Source organism: Trachypithecus francoisi, unplaced genomic scaffold, assembly GCF_009764315.1.
Source record: "Trachypithecus francoisi isolate TF-2019V2 unplaced genomic scaffold, Tfra_2.0 Lachesis_group12, whole genome shotgun sequence".
In the NCBI taxonomy this organism is placed as follows: Eukaryota; Metazoa; Chordata; class Mammalia; order Primates; family Cercopithecidae; genus Trachypithecus; species Trachypithecus francoisi.
The window spans coordinates 79,432,808-79,450,605 of NW_022681457.1; the positions used below are offsets into that span (position 1 = coordinate 79,432,808).

A 17,798-nucleotide genomic window follows, 5' to 3' on the forward strand; every position below is an offset into this window, starting at 1 on the left:
AGAGTGGAAGCACTTCAGGGAAAGGAGTCACTTCTGGAGGGGTGGGAATGGTTAGGAATGGCTTTGTAGGCAAGAGGATTCTTGAGCTGTCTTCAGAGTTGAATAGGTGATTACTAGATGCAAGAGAAGGCAGACTAGGAAGCAACAGTAGCAGTGCAGAGACCAGAATTATGAAGCAGCATGTTCAGTTAGTAGGAAGGCTTTCCCTGATCTAGTCTCTGTCTAATAAAGCAAATACAAATATAGTGCTTCTCATGGGATGGACATTATTTTGTCTACTTTACGCAGAATAACATTTAATCTTAACAACAACTCTGAAGTGAAACTGTAATTATCCCCATCATAAAATTAAAAAACAGGCATAGAAAAGTTTAGTTTGCCCTATTTCACACAGCTAATAATAAATAGTAGATCTAGAATTCAAACCTAGGCATTCTGACTCTATGGTCTGTGGACCTAACCACCAGGCTTCCTTCTGGAAGCTGAGGACACTGAGAATTTTAAATGTCAGGCCCCTGATCACACCACCTATGAGTGACAGAATCATGACTCAAACTCATCTTTTGACTCTTTTTTTTTTTTTTTTTTGAAACAGGGTCTCATTCTGTTGCCCAGACTGGAGTGCAGTGGTGTGCAGCCTTAACCTCCCAGGCTTAGGTGATTCTCCCACCTCAGTCTCCCGAGTATCTGGGACTACATGCATGCACCACCACACCGCTAATTTTTTATAGAGATGGGGTCTCACCATGTTGCCCAGGCTGTTCTAGAATTCCTGGGCTCAAGCAATCCTCCCATCTTGGCCTCCTAAAGTGCTGGGTGCATGAGCCACTGTGCCCAGCCATCTTTTGGCTCTTTTTTATTTTTATTTGTTTTGAGACAGAGTCTCGCTCTGTCGCCCAGGCTGGAGTGCAACTGGTGTGATCTCAGCTCACTGCAACCTCTGCCTCCCAGGTTCAAGTGATTCTCCTGCCTCAGCCACCTGAGTAGCTGGGATTACAGGCACCTGACACCATGTTTGGCTACTTTTAAAATTATTTTTAGTAGAGACAGGGTTTCACCAAGTTGGCCAGGCTGCTCTTGAACTCCTGACCTCAGGTGATCCACCTGCCTGGGCCTCCCAAAGTGCTGAGATTACAGGTGTGAGCCACCACGCCCAGCCCATCTTTTGCCTCTTAAGCGTCCAGTGCTTTTTCATAATAACATTAGACGTGGTGGATGTTATATAATGCCAAAATGAAATTAAATTCCAGTCTGAGGCAATGCTTGCTAGAATCTAAATGACCATATCTTTACGTTGTGAATGTTATGCAAGAGCCTTCACTTTGTGCCTTGAGTATAGTAGGTGTTAAGTGCTGCACTTTAGATGTTGATGTACCTGGGCCCAGGAATAATAATAATTATAGTAAAGTTGCAACAAGTTATTTGGCAATTTGGTGTTGAATACATTGTTTCTTCTGAATGTTACATTTTAACACATTTAAAATTACATCATTGTTGTAAGTCAGAGAAAGTATTTTCAGTTTAAATCAATAAAGATCGGTCAGGGGCAGTGGCTCATGCCTCTAATCTCAGCGCTTTGGGAGGCCCAGGCAGGAAGCTTGAGGCCAGGAGTTTGAGACCAGCCTGGGCAGCATAGTGAAACCCCGTCTCTATAAAAAATTAATTAAAAGAATTACCAAGGCAGCCAGGTGCAGTGGCTCACGCCTGTAATCCCAGTACTTTCGGAGGCTGAGGCGGGTTGATCACCTGAGGTTGGGAGTTCGAGACCAGCCTGACCAACATGGAGAAACCCCGTCTCTACTAAAAATACAAAATTAGCTGGGCATGGTGGCACATGCCTATAATCCCAGCTACTTGGGAGGCTGAGGCAGGAGAATCACTCGAACCCAGGAGGCAGAGGTTGCGGTGAGCTGAGATCGTACCACTGCACTCCAGCCTAGGCAACAAGAGAGAAACTCCATCTCAAAAACAAGCAAACAAACAAAAAAGCCAGGCATGGTGGCACCCACCTATAGTCCCAGCTACTCCAAAGACTGGGGCAGGAGGATTGCTTTAGTGCAGGAGGTTGAGGCTGTAGTGAGCCATGATCGTGCCACTGCACTTCCAGACTGGGCAATGGAGCAAAGACTCTGTCTCTAAATAAATAATAAGTAAATAGGCTGGGTGTGGTGACTCACGCCTGTAATCCCAGCACTTTGGGAGGCCAACTCGGGTGGATCACCTGAGGTCAGGAGTTTGGGACCAGCCTGGCCAACATGGTGAAACCCCATCTCTACTAAAAATACAAAATTAGCTGAGCATGGTGGCCCATGCCTGTGATCCCAGCTACTTGGGAGGCTGAGGCAGGTGAATCGCTTGAACTTGGGAGGTGGAGGTTGCAGTGAGCCGAGATCATGCCATTTCACTCCAGCCTGGCAACAAGAGTGAAACTCCGTCTCCAAAATAATAAATAAATAAATAAATAAATATTTGTGACCTTTTACTGTGCTTCTGTTCTGTGGTAGTTTCTGTAAAGAGATTCTTTTCAAAGTCAGATAGGTTTGTTTATTACCTTGAGTTTGAAAAAAGGAACTAACTGTTTGGTTTGTTTTTATAATTGTGTTCTGTAAATCTAGGTTCAGATACAAGCCTACATTTGTGTTTATAGTAATATCTTTAAAAATTGGAGGAATAAGAAGATGAGCCAATGGCTGAATTATTGGAGGAGTCTTAAGTCATTTCATACTTTTCAGAATCCTAACATGCTTGTGTTTCTGCTGTTAATTCTAGTCAGACATCTTTTAATGTTTTCTTTTTTTCTTTTCTTTTCTTTTTTTTTTTTTTTTTTCAGACAGGATCTCACTGTTACACAGGTTGGAGTGCAGTGGTCCAATCTCGGCTCACTGCAACACGTGCCTCCAAGGCTCAAGTGATCCTCCCACTTCAGCTTCCCAAGTAGCTGGAACCATAGGCACAAGCCACCATGCCCGACTAATTTTTTGTATTTTTGGTAGAGATGGTGTCTCGCCATGTTGCCCAGGCTGGTCTCTAACTCCTGAGCTCATGTGATCCATACACCTCAGCCTCCCAAAGTGCTGGGATTACAGATGTGAGTCACCTCACCCAGCCTAATATTTTCAAAGAATAAAAATTCACACATCAGAAGCCCACTTGGTAAACTCTTACTTCTTCAGTGTCAGCTCAAGCATCACTTCCTCTAAAACCTTCCCTGTGTTTTCAGTGACAACTAGGTGTTCCTTTTATTGTATGCCCACTATATCTTGGATATTTTTCTGCTCTGGCACCAATGACATATATTGCGATTTACTGAATTTGTCTTCTCCACTTAATTGTGAATAACTCAAGGGCAAGGGCCCTTCATTCCTATCCTCCCACTTTTACCAAGGATAGAACTGAGAATACATATTGGTAGACATAATGTTTATCTGCAGCTAAGCTTTTCTTACTCTGATTGCTAGAGTTGGGAATTATGCATTTGACATAGTGGGTATCAGTAACCTAAATAAAAATAGCCTAGTATTGTGTGTGCTTTGATTTTTGTTACATTGGTTTTTTTCTGTTAATTGTTTTTTCTGTACTTGCAGTTTGTAAAAATGGAATTTCAAGCAGTAGTGATGGCAGTAGGTGGAGGATCTCGGATGACAGACCTAACTTCCAGCATTCCCAAACCTCTGCTTCCAGTTGGGAACAAACCTTTAATTTGGTACCCATTGAACCTGCTTGAGCGTGTTGGATTTGAAGGTGAGCTATGACAAAGTGAGCTGTGAACTCATAAAACTTTTAGGGGATTTGATCCCCATGATTTGTCAGCATTATGAGAGTGAGAGAGGATGACTAGAACTCATTGGCTGAAGACTGGCTTTTTAAAATAAGGAATGTAGGAGTACTCTATTGCTGTGTGAAAAAGGTTGAGAGGATAGCAATAAGTGTTGTCGTTATGGAGCTCATGTCCACAGTGATCCAAGACGAACCCTGTAAGGATATCAGAAAGAGCAGATGGAGACTCTTAAATGCCTCATAGTCAGTACTTAGAGTCTATTATGTACCAGGTAATATTTGTATTATCTGATACATAATAGATATATGTTTTAAATTGTGTTTTGATGTAAGTACTAGGTTCTGTATTAAGCATGGAGGTACAGAATTGAAAAGACAGCTCAGGCCCTGACTTCCAGAACCTTAAAGTCTAGTGATCCTCTCTACTTTTTGCTTGGGTAACTAGGTAGATAGTTATACCATTACTAGGTAGATAGTTATGCCATTAAGTAGGAAAAGGAATAGGAGACAAGGAACAGTTTTGTTTTGTTTTGTTTTCTGAGACAGGGTCTTGCTCTGTCACCCAGGCTGGAGTGCAATGGCACGATCTTGGCTCACTGCAACCTCTGCCAGGGTTCAACCTCTCCCAGGTTCAAGCAATTCTTCTGTCTCGGCCTCCTGAGTAGCTGGGACTACAGGCGTGTGCCACCATGCCTGGCTAATTTTTTGTATTTTTAGTAGAGACGGGGTTACACCGTGTTAGTAGGATGGTCTCGATCTTGTGACCTTGTGATCCACCCACCTCGGCCTCCCAAAGTGCCGGGATTACAGGTGTGAGCCACCATGCCTGGCCAGGAAAAGGTTTTAATGAATTTTATCTTCATTAAAATAATGAGTTCAGCTTTGGTCACATTGAGTTTGAGGTGTCCTATATTTAGATATAATAAATCAGGGTGCCAAAGCCTGAGGCCCAGTCTTGTGATCCAGTGTTCATTCCATTATTAGAGTTGCCTCCAATAGGAAGGGGTGGTAGCTTAATAGCTCTCTCTCTGTATTGAATGAAGATTTAAAATGTTGGAGTCTCACTCTGTCACCCAGGCTGGAGTGCAGTGATGTGATCTCAGCTCACTGCAGCCTCCACTTCCCAGGTTTAAGCAATTCTCCTGCCTCAGTCTCCCAAGTACCTGGGACTACAGGCGTGCACCACCACTCCCAGCTAATTTTTTTTATTTTGAATAGAGACAGGGTTTCACCATGTTGTCCAGGCTGGTCTTGAACTTCTGACCTCAAGTTATCTGCCTATCATGAACTTCTGACCTCAAGTGATCTGCCCGTCTCGGCCTTCCAAAGTGTTGGAATTACAGGCGTGAGCCACCACGCATGGCCCCATTTGGTTTCTTTGATACAGGGTCTTGCTCTTTTGCCCAAGGCTGGAGTACAGTGGCATGATTTCAGCTCATTGCAACTTCTGCCTCCTGGGCTCAAGCGATCCTCCCATCTTAGCCTCTTGAGTAGCTGTGACTACATGCACGCCACCACGTCTGGATAATTTTTCTTTTTTCTTTTTTTGTTTGGCAGAGACAGGGTTTCGCCATGTTACCCAGGCTGGTCTTGAGTTCCTGGGCTGAAGTTATCCACCCGCCTTGGCTTCCCAAAGTGTTTTTTGTATTTCTTCCCATTTGTATATTTGATGAACGTTCTTCTGAATTCTTCATATCAAGGAGAAGTGGCATATAATATATTAAAGTGTGGGCACCATTCATATAGACCTGATTTTTTGTTTGTTTGTTTTTTTGAGAGAGACTCAGTCTGTTGCCCAGGCTGGAGTGCAGTGGGGTGATCTTGGCCCACTGAAACCTCTGCCTCCCAGACTCAAGCAATCCTCCCACCTAAACCTCCAATTTTTTGAAGTTTTTTGTAGAGACAAGATTTTGCCATGTTGCCCAGGCTGGTCTTGAACTCCTGGGCTCAAGTGTTCCACCTGCCTTGGCCTCCCAAAGTGCTGGGATTTACAAGCATGAGCCACTGCGCCCAGCCAGCATGTTTTTTAATCCAAGATTCCTTATTTATAAGATGAGACTGCTGTAAGAATTAATTAGGGGAGGCCAGACGCAGCGGTTCACGCCTGTAATTGCAACACTTTGGGAGGCTAAGGCTGGTGGATCCTTTGAGCCCAGGAGCTGGAGACCAGCCTGGGCAACAGAGTAAAACCTCATTTCTACAGAAAGTACAAAAATTAGCCAAGCATGGTGGCACATGCCTGTAGTCTCAGCTACTTGGGAGGCTAAGGTGGGAGGATTGCCTGACCTTGGGAGGTTGAGGCTGCAGTGAGCTGTGATAGTGCCACTGCACTCCAGCCTGAGTGGCTGAGTGAGACCCTGTCTGTAAAAAAAAAAAAGAATTAATTGGGGGAACGCAGGTAAAACACATTGAAAAGGCACAATAATATTAGCAGTTGTTATTATACCTAGAAATAGACCAAATCTAATTGAAATAGTGAAACCACTGTCTACATGAATAAGTTTTTGCTTTTCTTTCTTTTTTTCTTTTGTCCTGTAGAAGTCATTGTGATTACAACCAGGGATGTTCAAAAGGCTCTATGTGCAGAATTCAAGATGAAAATGAAGCCAGATATTGTGTGTATTCCTGATGATGCTGACATGGGAACTGCAGATTCTTTGCGCTACATATATCCAAAACTTAAGGTGAAAAGCGATTTTTTGACTCTTCTTGTTTATTGAAGATAAATAATATCCAATGCATGCATTATAGTTTTGTTTTGTTTTGTTTTGAGACAGAGCCTTGCTCTGTCACCCAGGCTGGAATATGTGATCTCAGTTCACTGCAATCTTCGCCTCCCAGGTTCAAGCAATTCTCCTGCCTCAGCCTCCCAAGTAGCTGGGATTATAGGCGCACACCACCATGCCTGGCTAATTTTGTATTTTTAATATAGACGAGATTTTGCCGTGTTGACCAGGCTAGTCTCGAACTCCTGACCTCAGGTGATCCGCCCGCCTCAGCCTCCCAAAGTGCTGGAATTACAGGCATGAGCCATCATGCCTGGCCCCCAGTGCATTATAGTTTACAAAACTTTATTTCTAATATGTTTTTACATCACATACTTTGTTAGCCATGTACTCTTTAGTTGTTCTTTGATTTGGTTACTAGGAAAGATTTAGACATTCATTTGTCATAGTCACTGGTTTCCTATGTTTTTGAGTAATGGTACATTTTTTTTTTTTTTTTGAGACGGAGTCTTGCTCTGTCGCCTGGACTGGAGTGCACTGGCCGGATCTCAGCTCACTGCAAGCTCCGCCTCCCAGGTTTATGCCATTCTCCTGCCTCAGCCTCCCGAGTAGCTGGGACTACAGGCGTCCGCCACCTCGCCCGGCTAGTTTTTTGTATTTTTAGTAGAGACGGGGTTTCACCGTGTTAGCCAGGATGGTCTCGATCTCCTGACCTCGTGATCCGCCCGTCTCGGCCTCCCAAAGTGCTGGGATTACAGGCTTGAGCCACCGCGCCCGGCCACATTTTTATTTTTTTAAAAAAAAGACGTACTCTAGGCCAGGCGCAGTGGCTCATGCCTGTAATCCCTTTGGGAGGCTGAGGCGGGTGGATCACTTGAGGTCAGGAGTTTTGAAACCAGCCTGGCCAACGTGGTGAGACCCTGTCTCTACTAAAAAGACAAAAATTAGCTGGGCGTGGTAGCGCACATCTGTAATCCTAGCTACTGGGGAGGCTGAGGAAGGAGATTCGCTTGAACCCGGGAGGTGGAGGTTGCAGTGAGCCGAGATCACGCCACTGCACTCCAGCCTGGGCAACAGAGCGAGACCCCATCTCAAAAAAAAAAAAAAGATACACTCTAAATGTGTTATATGAAGTTCATGAACAAGAAATGTTAATATATAAATCACAGGAGCAGTTGACTCTGCAGTTGAGAATTGACTGGAAAGAAGCACGAAGGAACATTAAAAAATTCATAGACCTCCCATGTAATATTTGAACTTGAGTCACCTTTGGTTAAGAAACTAAGGAGCATGTAGATATGAGAACATAGTCTCCCCAGTGGTTGGTGGCCCAAAAGCTGAGAAAGATCCACTGTAGATTGTTCTAAAATTGTTTTTCTTTGGAAAAAATTCAATCGTGATGTTGCCATATTACTTGAAATGGGAGACAAACTTTCTTCTGTTATTTCTGGTGATTAAAAGGATGTGTTATTTTCAACTGACTTTTGTACTATAAAACAAAAAATTAATGCAAATACATGACTTTTTCACCCCTTTTATTCGGGAATAATTTATACACAGTAAAATGCACAGGTAACCTAGATTACCATTATCTGAATCTAGAACAATTCCATCACCTCTGAAAGTTCCTTTGTGCTTCTTTCTAGTAAGTATTCGATCTTCAGAGTCAACTACTCTTCTGTTTCTATCACTACATATTAATTTTATTTGTTTATAAACTTCATATAAATGGAATCATACAGTTTTGTTCTGGCTTCTTTCGTTCAACGTATTTTTCAGATTCTTTCATGTTATTGAAAGTATAACTAATCTGTTCCTTTTTAGGCTGAGTAGTATTCCATTGAATGAATATACTACTATTTATTTATCTGTCCTATTGACAGTTATTTGGGTTGTTTCTAATTTTTGGCTATCTTGTATAAAGCTATTATGAGCATTTTTCTGCAGGTCATTTTGTGAAAATATTCTCGGCTGTAGGGTTTACTTTATTAGAAACTACCAGTTTTCTAAAGTGGTTGTACCATTTTATGAAACAGTTTATAAGAGTTGCGTTTGCTTCACGTCTTCATCAACACTTGGTGTTGTCAGTCTTTTTCATTTTAACCATTCTAGTAGGTATGTATGTAGTAGTATCTCATTGTGCTTTTAATTTACATTTCCCTGATGGTAATGATGCTGAAAACCTTTTCGTATGTTTATTGGCCATTATATATGTTCATGAAGTGTCTGCTCAAAGCCTTTGTCTATTTTTTAATTGAGTTGTTTGCCTTTCCATTATTGATTATAGGAATTCTTAATATAGTCTAGATTCAAGTGTTTTGTGAGATATGTGTTGTGAATATTTTCTGCCAGTCTGTGGCTTGTCTTTTTATTTAATGGTGTCTCTTGGAGAAAACTTTTTAATGTCGATGAAATCCAAATTACTGATTTTGTCTTTTATGGTTATTGCTTTTTGTGTCCACGCTAAGAAATTTCTGCCCATCTGACCTTTGTGTAGATGTTTGTTTATGGTTTTGTCTTTGTTTTGTATTCTTTTTGAGACAGAGTCTTGCTCTGTCACCCAGGCTGGATGCAGTGGTGCAATCTCCACCTCCACTGCACCTCCTCACTGCACCACCTCACTGCAGCCTCCACCTCCCAGGTTCAACTGATTCTCGTGCCTCAGCCTCCCAAGTAGCTAGGATTACAGGTGTGTGCCACCACACCTGGCTAATTTTTGTAGTTTATAGAGACAGGGTTTCACCATGTTGGCCAGGCTGGTCTTGAACTCCCGGGTTCAAGCCATCCACCCACCTTGGCCTCCCAAAGTGCTAGGATTACATGCATGAGCCACCTCACCCAGCTCAGATTTGACATCTTAATATTGAATCTTTTGATCCTTGAACATGGTATATATAGTCATGTGCCACATAACAATTTCTGATCAATGACTGGCCACATATATGGTCCCATAAGATTGTAATACCATATTTTTACTGTACCTTTTCTATGTTTAGATATGTTTAAGTACACAAATACTTACCATTGTGTTACAATTACCTATGGTATGTAATAATATGTTATACAGGTTTGTAGCCTAGGAGCAATAGACTATACCATATAGCCTACATATGTAGTAGGCTATACTATCTAGGTTTGTGTGAGTACATTCTATGATGTTTGCATGACGAAATCACCTAACAATGCATTTCTCAGAACATATCGCTGTCATTAAGTAACACATAATTGTGTATCTATTTATTTGTTTCCCTTAGTTTCTCTCAACTGAATTTTGTAACTTTCAGTGATGATTTTTTTTTTTTTCTTGAGACAGTCACTCTGTCGCCCAGGCTGGAGTGCAGTGGTGTGATCAAAGCTCACTGCAGCCTCAACCTCCTGGACTCAAGTGATCTCCACATCAGCCTCCCGAGTAGGTGGGACTACAGGCATATGCCACCATGCCCAGCTCATTTTTAAAATGTTTATTTTAGTAGAGATGTCTCACTATGTTGCTCAGGCTAGTTTCAAACTCCTGGGCTCAAGCTGTCCTCCCACTTCAGTCTCCTAAAGTGCTGGGATAATAGGCATGGGCCACCACACCCAGCCCAATGTAGAGATTTTGAACATGTCTTGATAAATTTATTCCTAGGTAAATATTTTTAATGATATTGTAATGGGTATTTTTTCTATTTTCAATTGTTTATTACGTGTGTATAGAAACACAATTGATTTTTGTATTTTGGCATTATGCGCTGTGACTTTTTAAATTATAGATTCGATTAGGACCTTATCATCATATTGCCTGCAAATAAAAACAGTATTATATCTTCCTTCTTAATCTTTATTATTTTTAAAAATTAAATTACATTAATTTTATTTTTTGAGACAGTCTCACTCTGTCACCCAGGCTTGTGTGCAGTTGTGTGGTCATAGCTCACTGTAACCCCAAACTCCTGGGCTCGAGCAGTCCTCCCACCTCAGGCTCCCAAGTAACTAAGTAACTAGGACTACAGGCATGTGCCACCATGCCCGGCTACTTACTTTTTTTTTTTTTTAGACAGAGTCTCACTTTGTTGTCCAGGCTGGAGTGCAGTGGCTCGATCATGGCTCACTGTAACCTCTACCTCCCCAGGCTCAGGTGATTCTCCTACCTAAGCCTCCCAAGTAGCTGAGACTACAGGCATGCACCACCACACCTGGACTTTTTTTTTTGTATAGAGACAGGATCTCACTATATTGCCCAGGCCTGGTCTAGAACTCCTGGACAGAAGTGATACCCCCAACCTTGCCCTCTCAAAATGTTGTGATTATAGGCGTGAGCCACCATGCCCAACTCTTTAAAAAAAAAAAAAAAAAAAAAATGGTCTCATTGCCCTGGCCAGGACCTCCAGCACAGTGGATATAGGCATTTCCATTCACTTTTGGCCTTCCTTTCCTACTTTTCTGTATTTTCTCTCAAGTGGATTTTGGGTGCTTCTGATTAGGATGGGGGCTTCCAATAAAATAATGTTGGGTGTGTTGCTTTCTGGAATACAGCTGCTTATTTGTTTAGAGAATATATGGGGAATTCCATTAGGGTAATGGGAAGAAAATTCGGGTCAAGTGTACAGTTCAGTGGTATTAAACACATTTATAGTGTTGTGCAACCATTACCACCCTCCATCTCTATAACCTTTATCTTGTAAAACTGAAACTCTATTACCGTTAAATACTAATGTCCCCCTCCTCCTAGCCCATGGCAGCTACCATTCTACTTTCTGTTTCTATGATTTTGACTACCTCTAAGTATCTCGTGTAAGTGGAATCATACAGTATTTGTCTTTTTTTTTTTTTTTTTTTGAGACAGTCTCGCTCTGTCACCCTGGCTTGGGTGCAGTGGCATGATCTCAGCTCACTGCAGCCTCTGCCTCCTGGGTTCAAGCATGTCTTGTGCCTCAGCCTCATGAGTAGCTGGGACTACAGGTGCACACCACTACACCCGGCTAGTTTTTGTATTTTTAGTAGAAATGGGGTTTCACCATGTTGGCCAGGCTAGTCTTGAACTTCTGGCCTCAAGTGATCTGCCCGCCTCCACCTCCAGTATTTATCTTTTCGTGATTGGCTTACTTAGCATAACATCCTCAAGGTTCATCCACATCGTAGCATTCTGCAGAATTTACTTCCTCTTTAAGGCTGAGGAATATTCTATTTTATGGATATACCACATTTTGCTTAGCCATTCATCCATCCACAGACACTTGGGTTGCCTCCACATTTTAGCTGTTGCGAATAATGCAGCTGTGAATATGGATGTACAAAGATTTCTTTGAGACCCTCTTTCAGTTCTTTGGGTTTATACTGAGAAGTGTAGTTACTGGATTGTATGCTATTTCTATGTTTAATTTTTTAACAAACTGCCATACTATTTTCTGCAGTGGCTATACCATTTTACATTCCCACCAACAGTGTACAAGGGCTCCAACCTCTTTCTGTCTTTACTTGTTTTGTTTGTAAGACAGGATTTCGTTCTGACACCCAGGCTGGAGTGCCATGGCTGATCATGGCTCACTGCAGCACTGACCTCTTATGGTCAAGCGATGCTCCTATCTCAGCCTCCTGAGCAGCTGGAACCATGGGCGTACATTGCCACACCCAGCTAACTTTTTATTTTTTGTTGAGATGAGGGAGTCTCACTATATTGCTCCCAAAATACAAAAATTAACCAGGCATGGTGGCACACACCTGTAGTCCCAGGTACTCAGGAGGCTGAGGTTTGAGGATTGCTTGTGCCCGAGAGGTGAAGGTTGCAGTGAGCTGAGATCGTACCACTACACTCTAGCCTGGGCAACAGAGGGGGATTCTGTCTCAAAATATATATATATATAAATAAATAACGTGTGTGTGTGTGTGTGTGTCTGTGTGTGTGTGTGTGTGTGTGTGTGTGTATATATATATATATTTTTTTTTTTTTTTTTTTTTAACAGAGTTGTGCTCTTGTTGCCCAGGCTGGGGTGCAATGGCGTGATCTCGGCTCACTGCAACCTCCGCCCCCCCGGTTCAAGTGATTCCCCTGCCTCAGCCTCCTGAGTAGCTGAGATTGCAGGCATGCACCACCATGCCCAGCTAATTTTGTATTTTTAGTAGAGACGGGGTTTCTCCATGTTGATCAGGCTGGTCTCAAACTCCTGATCTCAGGTGATCCACCCACCTTGGCCTCCCAAAGTGCTGGGATTACAGGCATGAGCCACCGTGCCTGGCTACATATATAGATATGTGTGTGTGTGTGTATGTGTGTGTGTGTGTGTGTGTGTGTGCGTGTATATATATATATATATATATACATAATTTTTTTTTTTTTTAAGAGACAGAGTCTCACTATGTTGCTCAGTCTGGTCTTGAACTCCTGGGCTCAAGTGATCTTCCACCTTGGCCTCTCAAAGTGCTGGGTTTACAAGGGTGAGCCACCATGCCTAGTCTATGGTTCCAGTTTCTCCACTTCCTTCCCGATACGTATTTTCTGCTTATTTTTGTTTGTTTGTTTGTTTTTTTGAGATGGAGTCTCGCTCTGTCGCCCAGGCTGGAGTGCAGTGGCCGGATCTCAGCTCACTGCAAGCTCCGCCTCCCAGGTTTACGCCATTCTCCTGCCTCAGCCTCCCCAGTAGCTGGGACTACAGGCGCCCACCACCACGCCCGGCTAGTTTTTTGTATTTTTTAGTAGAGACGGGGTTTCACTGTGTTAGCCAGGATGGTCTCGATCTCCTGACCTTGTGATCCACCCGTCTCGGCCTCCCAAAGTGCTGGGATTACAGGCTTGAGCCACTGCACTCGGCCCTGTTTTTTGTTTTTGAGAAGGAGTCTTGCTCTGTTGCCCAGGCTGGAGTGCAACGACGCAATCTTGGCTTACTCCAACCTCTCCTCCCAGGTTCAAACGATTCTCCTGCCTCGGCCTCCTGAGTAGCTAGGATTACAGGTGCATACCACCACACCCAGCTAATTTTTGTATTTTTAGTATCAAGACGGGGTTTCACCATGTTGGCCAGTCTGGTCTCAAACTCCTGACCTCGTGATCCACCCACCTCAGCCTCCCATGTGCTGGGATTACAGGCATGAGCCACCACGCCCAGCATATTTTTTTCTTAATAGTAGTCATCCCAATAAGCATGAGTTAGTATCTTACTGTAGTTTTGATTTGCAAAGAGCTTGGGATTTTTGATGGTCTTCACAGGGCTGTATTAGCTACCATCTAAAAGTTTAGAATGGATGTGTAAACTTTCTTTGCTCTATAATCTCTGAAGTTTAGAAAAGTTATTTTTGGCCCAGCTTAGAATTAGAAATCTTGGAAGTCCCATGCAAATAAGTTCCTCTAACACTTGGAGGCTTGAGAAGTAATAGTATCAACTATTAGGAGAGAAGGCATGAGAAGGAAAGTAACCACCAAAGGGGCACTTTACTCTCCAAGTTACTGCCTTTTGTTATGACTTTGTTTTTTTGTTTTTTGTTTTTTTTGTTGTTGTTTTTTTTCAGAGATGGAGTCTCGCTCTGTCGCCCAGGCTGGAGTGCAGTGGTGCAGTCTCAGCTCACTGCAAGCTCTGCCTCCCAGGTTCACGCCATTCTCCTGCCTCAGCCTCCTGAGTAGCTGGGACTACAGGCGCCCACCATCACACCTGGCTAATTTTTTTGTAATTTTAATAGAGACAGGGTTTCACCGTGTTAGCCAGGATTGTCTAGATCTCCTGACTTCGTGATCCGCCGGCCTCAGCCCCCCAAAGTGCTGGGATTACAGGCATGAGCCACCATGTGTGGCCATGACTTTGATCTTTTACTCCTTATTTTAGGGCTTCCCTTTGCACCTAAAATCAGAATCTTTACTAAGTCCTTCTGCAGTCTAATTTCTTTTCCTCCCTTACCTGTTTCCCCCATATCATTTACACAGCATCTCTTACATATAATCCTACCTCTGAGCCATCTTCCAAGCTGTGACTTTGGCCAGCAAGTCTTTGCTATCTTTACTTGGTTTTTTCTTACTACAGTAGCCCCTGAAATCCTGGCTTCATATCAACTTGCCTTCCAACCGGGAGTAGAAGGCAACAAGGCTAACTGTTGGAAGAACGTAAATAGACTCCCAAATAGCTGTTAGGAACTGAGCTAAGCCAAAATTCAGAATTAACTGATTAGAATTAACATAAACTCCTAGAAAAGGCAGTGGAAGTGCATATAAATGGTTGAAGAAAGTGAGACAGCGTAAGAAGGAAGTTGTCAGTGTTTACTAAGGGATGTCAGTTATCTCTCGAAAGGAGAAAGTTGTACTGAGCAACTGTGCCATGCGTGGCACAGTGGCCCTTTAAGCCCATGTTTTTTCTTCCCCTGTGCCCACAAAAGAGCTCCTAAACATTAAGAGGCTCTTTTGGTCTGTTTCCAACAAGATTTTAGGTAAGGTAAGAACATTCCCTGAAAGTTTGGGGTTTATTAGCTTTTGGTTTTATCTTTACCCACTTCCTCTAGATTGAGTTTCCCAGCTATTTTTGTGAGGTCTTTGTGTTTGACTTCTGTTTCAAGAGAAAGGCCAGAGTAGTACATTCACTTTATTTGGCTTTTTTTGGTTTAAATAATTTTTAACTTATAATCTTTTTCCTTTACCTTACATTTGCTAAATGTATTGCAGTCCTACTTACATGTGGAAATCTCCATCATATGTGCTTATAGGATATTGAAGTTGGATACCATATTTGCTAAGTTATGTTTTTTCACTTAAAGGACACATATTTCATTTGGTTTTGTAATTTCTGGCACCATTTTCTACTTCATTTTGCTTTATCTAACCCCACAATTTTACTGATTTACTGGTTCTCACTTTTTATTTCAGCTACCCAAACCTCTTTCCCTGACTTATCAAGAGAGATTATTGGTTCATTCATTCTCCCAGGCCCTGGGTGAGTGAGCTCCACTCTTACAACTGACATTGATGACATGAATGCTCTCAGATTTCATATTTTCTCCATAATAATGTTTCATATTTGTTGATAAATCATTCATTCTTATCTATGTCTAAACTCATTCATTTAGTAAATATTCAGAGTTAACTAATAATAATAATGATAATTGCCATTTGTTAAACACACAAGTTGTAGACCAGACATAGTTAATATTTTAACTCCTTATATGGAAATTTTAAAACATGTACACAAGTAAACAACATTGCCCACGTATCTGTCACCCAGCATCAACAGTTAACAACCTATAGCAAATCTTATTTTATCTATATTTTACCCAACTTGCTTTCTCCTATGTTCTTTTGAAGCAAATCTTAGACATATAATTTTATGTGTAAATATTTTAGTATATATTGTAAAGATAAGGGCACTTTTTAAAAATACCACTATCACTTCTAAAAAACAGTAAAAAACCAAATCAATAAGAATTCTTTGGTATCAAGTATTTAATCAGTGTTTGAGTTTCCAGTTGCCTGATAAATATAATTTCAGCATGTTTTTTCAAATGTGTTTATTTAACTTAGGAAGTGAATAAGGATTACACATTACAATTGGTTGAAATGTTTTTTAAGTCTCTTAATATATAGGTTTTCCCTCCATTTCTTTTTTTCCCCTTGTAATTTAATTTTTGAAGAAACTGGGTTTTTGGTGTAGTTTTCCCACAGTCTGCATTTTGTTGATTTAATGAGTGTTTCTTGTATGTATATTCTATAAATTAGTAGTTGAACTTGTGGCTTGATTAGGTTTAGGTTTGAATTTTTGGCAAGGTAGTGGTGTGTTCTCCCATCTGAAGGGATATGATTATCTGGTTGTCTTTCATTTTATGATGTTAGCAGCCGTTGATGATCATTGCACACCAGTCCCTATTCCTTGTGTCTCCAGTCATTTGTCTGAAGTTTATTTCTTTTTTTTTTTTTTTTTTTTGAGACAGAGTCTCGCTGTATTGCCCAGGCTGGAGTACAGTGGCGCGATCTCGGCTCACTGCAAGCTCCGCTCCCGGGTTTACACCATTCTCCTGCCTCAGCCTCCGAGTAGCTGGGACTACAGGCGCCCACCACCACGCCTGGCTAGTTTTTTGTATTTTTAGTAGAGACGGGGTTTCACCATGTTAGCCAGGATGGTCTCGATCTCCTGACCTTGCGATCCACCCGCCTTGGCCTTCCAAAGTGCTGGGAATACAGGCTTGAGCCACTGCGCCCGGCCCTGAAGCTTATTTCTAATAGATTCCTAAAGGAGGGTGCATGGTAATGTTCAACAAGTTATCTGCTGCCTTTATGTTTCTTTTTTTTTTTTTTTTTTTTTTTCTTTTCTTGAGACGGAGTCTCGCTCTGTCGCCCAGGCTGGAGTGCAGTGGCCGGATCTCAGCTCACTGCAAGCTCCGCCTCCCAGGTTTACGCCATTCTCCTGCCTCAGCCTCCCAAGTAGCTGGGACTACAGGCGCCCGCCACCTCGCCCGGCTAGCTTTTTGTATTTTTTATTAGAGACGGGGTTTCACCGTGTTAGCCAGGATGGTCTCGATCTCCCGACCTCGTGATCCGCCCGTCTCAGCCTCCCAAAGTGCTGGGATTACAGGCTTGAGCCACCGCGCCCGGCCGCCTTTATGTTTCAAAGCCAATTTATTTGGATATAGAATCCGTGACTTGGCCGGGCGCGGTGGCTCAAGCCTGTAATCCCAGCACTTTGGGAGGCCGAGACGGGCGGATCACGAGGTCAGGAGATCGAGACCATCCTGGCTAATACGGTGAAACCCCGTCTCTACTAAAAAATACAAAAAACTAGCCGGGCGACGAGGCGGGCGCCTGTAGTCCCAGCTACTCGGGAGGCTGAGACAGGAGAATGGCGTGAACCCGGGAGGCGGAGCTTGCAGTGAGCTGAGAGCCGGCCACTGCACTCCAGCCTGGGCGGCAGAGCAAGACTCCGTCTCAAAAAAAAAAAAAAAAAAAAAAAAAAAAAGAATCCGTGACTCACATGTATTCCTAGAATATATTAAATGTATTTTTGTTGTTTTTTTTTTTTGAGATGGAGTTTTGCTCTTGTCGCCTAGGCCGGAGTGCAGTGGCACAATCTCAGCTCACTGTAACCTCCGCCTCCCAGGTTCAAGCGATCTCCTGCCTTAGCCTTCCAAGTAGCTGGGATTATAGGCACCCGCCACCATGCCTGGCTAATTTTTGTGTTTTTAGTAGAAACAGGGCTTCACCGTGTTGGCCAGGCTGGTCTCGAACTCCTGACCCCATGATCCGCCTGCCTTGGCCTCCCAAAGTGCTGGGATTACAGGTGTGAGCCACCACACCCAACCTAAATGTATTCTTTCATTATCTTTTGACATACAGTGTTGTTGTCAAAACAG

General features: G+C 42.6%; 1 protein-coding gene across 2 annotated transcripts in view; it reads left to right on the forward strand.

Annotated features, from left to right (window-relative positions):
- Positions 1-17,798, forward strand: part of EIF2B3 (eukaryotic translation initiation factor 2B subunit gamma) — a 156,734-nt gene that overhangs the window by 1,337 nt on the left and 137,599 nt on the right. For both annotated transcript variants that reach the window (XM_033226655.1, XM_033226656.1), the window contains exons 2-3: positions 3,585-3,741; positions 6,316-6,461. In XM_033226655.1, coding sequence (XP_033082546.1) covers positions 3,594-3,741; positions 6,316-6,461 — 294 coding nt within the window. In that variant the 5' untranslated portion in view covers positions 3,585-3,593. The remainder of the gene's footprint in view (positions 1-3,584; positions 3,742-6,315; positions 6,462-17,798) is intronic.